The following is a 5,000-nucleotide window of genomic DNA, read 5'->3' as shown; positions in this document are numbered from 1 at the left end:
TTGCATGCGACTGTAAATATGTGTGTTCCGCAGTATAAATATGTGTGTGTTCAGTAGTATAAATATGTGTGTGTTCAGTAGTATAAATATGTGTTCAGCAGTATAAATATGTGTGTGTTCAGTAGTATAAATATGTGTGTTCAGTAGTATAAATATGTGTGTGTTCAGTAGTATAAATGTGTGTTCAGCAGTATAAATATGTGTGTGTTCAGTAGTATAAATATGTGTGTTCAGTAGTATAAATATGTGTGTGTTCAGTAGTATAAATATGTGTTTTCAGTAGTAAAAATGTGTGTTCAGTAGTATAAATATGTGTGTGTTCAGTAGTATAAATATGTGTGTTCAATAGTATAAATATGTGTGTGTTCAGTAGTATAAATATGTGTTCAGTAGTATAAATATGTGTGTTCAGTAGTATAAATATGTGTGTTCAGTAGTATAAATATGTGTGTGTTCAGTAGTATAAATGTGTGTTCAGCAGTATAAATATGTGTGTGTTCAGTAGTATAAAATGTGTTTTCAGTAGTAAAAATGTGTGTTCAGTAGCATAAATATGTGTGTTCAGTAGTATAATTATGTGTGTTCAGTAATATAAATATGTGTGTGTTCAGTAGTATAAATGTGTGTGTTCAGTAGTATAACGTGTGTGTTCATTAGTATAAATATGTGTGTTCATTAGTATAAATGTGTGTGTTCAGTAGTATAAATATGTGTGTTCAGCAGTATAAATATGTGTGTGTTCAGTAGTATAAATATGTGTGTTCAGTAGCATAAATATGTGTGTGTTCAGTAGTATAAATATGTGTTCAGTAGTATAAATGTGTGTTCAGTAGTATAAATGTGTGTTCAGTAGTATAAATGTGTGTGTGTTCAGTAGTATAAATATGTGTGTGTTCAGCAGTATAAATATGTGTGTTCAGTAGTATAAATGTGTGTTCAGTAGTATAAATATGTATGTGTGCAGTAGTATAAGTATTTGTGTGTTCAGTAGTATAAATGTGTGTTCAGTAGTATAAATATGTGTGTGTTCAGTAGTATAAATATGTGTGTTCAGCAGTATAAATATGTGTGTGTTCAGTAGTATAAATATGTGTTCAGTAGTATAAATGTGTGTTCAGTAGTATAAATGTGTGTGTGTTCAGTAGTATAAATATGTGTGTGTTCAGCAGTATAAATATGTGTGTTCAGTAGTATAAATGTGTGTTCAGTAGTATAAATATGTATGTGTGCAGTAGTATAAATATGTGTGTTCAGTAGTATAAGTATTTGTGTGTTCAGTAGTATAAATGTGTGTTCAGTAGTATAAATATGTGTGTTCAGTAGTATAAGTATTTGTGTGTTCAGTAGTATAAATGTGTGTTCAGTAGTATAAATATGTGTGTGTTCAGTAGTATAAATATGTGTGTTCAGCAGTATAAATGTGTGTGTGTTCAGTAGTATAAATATGTGTGTGTTCAGTAGTATAAATATGTGTGTTCAGCAGTATAAATATGTGTGTGTTCAGTAGTATAAATATGTGTGTTCAGCAGTATAAATGTGTGTGTGTTCAGTAGTATAAATATGTGTGTGTTCAGTAGCATAAATATGTGTGTTCAGTAGTATAAATATGTGTTCAGTAGTATAAATGTGTGTTCAGTAGTATAAATGTGTGTTCAGTAGTATATATGTGTGTGTTCAGCAGTATAAATGTGTGTTCAGTAGTATAAATGTGTGTTCAGTAGTATAAATATGTATGTGTGCAGTAGTATAAATATGTGTGTTCAGTAGTATAAGTATTTGTGTGTTCAGTAGTATAAATGTGTGTTCAGTAGTATAAATATGTGTGTTCAGTAGTATAAATATGTGTGTTCAGTAGTATAAGTATTTGTGTGTTCAGTAGTATAAATGTGTGTTCAGTAGTATAAATATGTGTGTGTTCAGTAGTATAAATATGTGTGTTCAGCAGTATAAATATGTGTGTGTTCAGTAGTATAAATATGTGTGTTCAGCAGTATAAATGTGTGTGTGTTCAGTAGTATAAATATGTGTGTTCAGTAGTATAAATGTGTGTTCAGTAGTATAAATATGTATGTGTGCAGTAGTATAAATATGTGTGTTCAGTAGTATAAGTATTTGTGTGTTCAGTAGTATAAATGTGTGTTCAGTAGTATAAATATGTGTGTTCAGTAGTATAAGTATTTGTGTGTTCAGTAGTATAAGTATTTGTGTGTTCAGTAGTATAAATGTGTGTTCAGTAGTATAAATATGTGTGTGTTCAGTAGTATAAATATGTGTGTTCAGCAGTATAAATATGTGTGTGTTCAGCAGTATAACTATGTGTGTTCAGTAGTATAAATATATGTGTGTTCAGTAGCATAAATATGTGTGTTCAGTAGTATAATTATGTGTGTTCAGTAATATAAATATGTGTGTGTTCAGTAGTATAAATGTGTGTGTTCAGTAGTATAACGTGTGTGTTCATTAGTATAAATATGTGTGTTCATTAGTATAAATGTGTGTTCAGTAGTATAAATGTGTGTTCAGTAGTATAAATATGTGTGTTCAGCAGTATAAATATGTGTGTGTTCAGTAGTATAAATATGTGTGTTCAGTAGCATAAATATGTGTGTTCAGTAGTATAAATATGTGTTCAGTAGTATAAATGTGTGTTCAGTAGTATAAATGTGTGTTCAGTAGTATAAATGTGTGTGTGTTCAGTAGTATAAATATGTGTGTGTTCAGCAGTATAAATATGTGTGTTCAGTAGTATAAATGTGTGTTCAGTAGTATAAATATGTATGTGTGCAGTAGTATAAATATGTGTGTTCAGTAGTATAAGTATTTGTGTGTTCAGTAGTATAAATGTGTGTTCAGTAGTATAAATATGTGTGTTCAGTAGTATAAGTATTTGTGTGTTCAGTAGTATAAATGTGTGTTCAGTAGTATAAATATGTGTGTGTTCAGTAGTATAAATATGTGTGTGTTCAGTAGTATAAATATGTGTGTTCAGCAGTATAAATATGTGTGTTCAGCAGTATAAATGTGTGTGTGTTCAGTAGTATAAATATGTGTGTGTTCAGTAGTATAAATGTGTGTGTTCAGTAGTGTTAATATGCTCTTGCAGAACATTGGCCAGAACGCTGTGTGGTGCTGGGGAAGAAAGCTGTATCTTGACTTGCTCCTTCAACACACCCTGAAGTGTGTTAATAATGTTCAGGTGACTGTGCAGGTTATGAGAGATATTCAGCTTCACTTCCAGGTTCAGCAAACCACCGTGTCACCGGTCTTGCTGTGTGTGTTAGTGTGTTATCATCCTGATACATGGCACCACCTTCAGTGTACAGTGTTTAAACCAGTGTTCATGGTCCTGCAGATGTTTGTGCTGGAACAAGTGACCAAAGGTTCGACTGAACACATGAATATCACTGATGTGACACAGGTTCAGACCCAGTCGTCCCTTTCAGACAGTTTCCTGTTGCATGGACCATCAGTCCTGTTGGATGGGGTTGGTCCTTTGTGGTGGTTGTGCTGCTATTACCCTCTCGAGACACCACAGAGAGACACACACCAACAATTTGTCCTAATTGGACTCTAATATGTCTCTTATTATGTTGTTTGGATTGAAGTGTTTGATGTCCAGTTGTGTTCATGCTCTGATAGCTCAACCTTCACACACTGCTCAGACTGAGTGAAGGTTGAGCACCAGGCTGTGGAGATATAGGTGTAAACCCTCTAGCACTGCACTGAGCAGTGTTTCAGTTCCAAACCCTTACTGTGTGTGCTCACTTCAGTAGTATTATGTTCACTTCAGTGTTACATGTCTTCAGGTGTGTGTTCAGTAGTGTGTGCGCGCGCCAGAATTAGCCACCAGGAAAAAAAACAGCACCGCGCGCCACATTTTGCGCGCGAACAGGTCACATTTTCAGTTTCATATTTACGCAGGACTTCATTAACGCGCGCGCTCAAACTCACACACACACACACACACACACCGCGGCGTTGCTCTCTCCATCCTCGGAGACGCTGGATGGGATTTTTTCTCTGTTGACCTTCACACATATTTGGGATTTGAACAGAGAGAAAGAGAGACAGAGGAGAGAAGAAGACAGAAGAGGAGTGTGTTGTGTTGTGTTGTGTTGTGTTGTGCTGAGTGTGTGTGTGTGAGGTGTTTTTTATTCCCGGGCCTTTTCTCTCTCTCTCTCTCTCTCTCTCTCTCTCTCTCTCTCTCTCTCTTCATTATTTATTTCCGTTATTGATGGTGGAGATTTCCGCGCCTGCACGAATCGCGTGGTGACATTAGTGACATTTTGGGTGTTTCCGTGCGCGTGCCATGGCTCGGCCGCGACCCCGCGACTATAAAGCAGGAGATCTGGTTTTCGCCAAGATGAAGGGATACCCGCACTGGCCCGCGAGGGTGAGTACCGAGCCGAGCCGCGCTCCTGCGCTCACAGTCCGGCGGCACGAGCCACGACGCCCCGCTGCTGCGCTCCGGCTTTAGGCCTGTCATTTTATTCCCACAGCTGGGAAACGAATTCGGTATTAAACCGGTTTCAGGGTCCATTTTGTGTCCTTTGTGTGTAAGGCAATGGCTGTTGGCTCTCAGGTGTGTGTGTGTGTGTGTCTGTGTGTGTGTCTGTGTGTGTGTGTGTGTGTGTGTGTCTGTGTGTGTGTGTGTGTGTGTGTGTGTTCGCTTGTTTTTCTCCGAATTTACGCCCTTCTTCTCTTTAGCGCCTTTTCTCCACCTTCCTGAACACCACACTTTAACACCACCCTGAACACCAGTGTAATTAACACTTTGATCCGAAAGACATTTGATTACACATTAACCTCGTTTGTGTTCTCTAACATTCGAAATCGTTTCTCACGGAGGTTCTAGTGGTTCAGACTGATGAAGGTGGTGAGGGTGATGAAGGTGGTGAGGGTGATGAAGGTGGTGAGGGTGATGAAGGTGGTGGATTTAGACTGTAATTTAGTCGTCATGCTTTACAGACTGTCACAGATACAGTGTCACAACTGCGTCA

The 5,000-nt window shown here is 36.9% G+C and overlaps 1 protein-coding gene across 2 annotated transcripts in view; it reads left to right on the top strand.

Annotated features, from left to right (window-relative positions):
- Positions 1–3,916: 3,916 nt before the first annotated feature.
- Positions 3,917–5,000, top strand: part of hdgfl3 (HDGF like 3) — a 10,424-nt gene continuing 9,340 nt past the window's right edge. The window contains exon 1 of one of the 2 annotated variants that reach the window (XM_060878477.1): positions 3,917–4,393. In XM_060878477.1, the coding sequence (XP_060734460.1) occupies positions 4,310–4,393 (84 nt within the window). In that variant the 5' untranslated portion in view covers positions 3,917–4,309. The remainder of the gene's footprint in view (positions 4,394–5,000) is intronic. The other variant, XM_060878478.1, reaches the window with a different exon arrangement.

Source organism: Tachysurus vachellii, chromosome 9 (genome assembly GCF_030014155.1).
Source record: "Tachysurus vachellii isolate PV-2020 chromosome 9, HZAU_Pvac_v1, whole genome shotgun sequence".
In the NCBI taxonomy this organism is placed as follows: domain Eukaryota; kingdom Metazoa; phylum Chordata; class Actinopteri; order Siluriformes; family Bagridae; genus Tachysurus; species Tachysurus vachellii.
The sequence above is the reverse complement of the archived record's forward strand: the minus strand, read 5'-3'. Positions and strand labels throughout refer to the sequence as shown.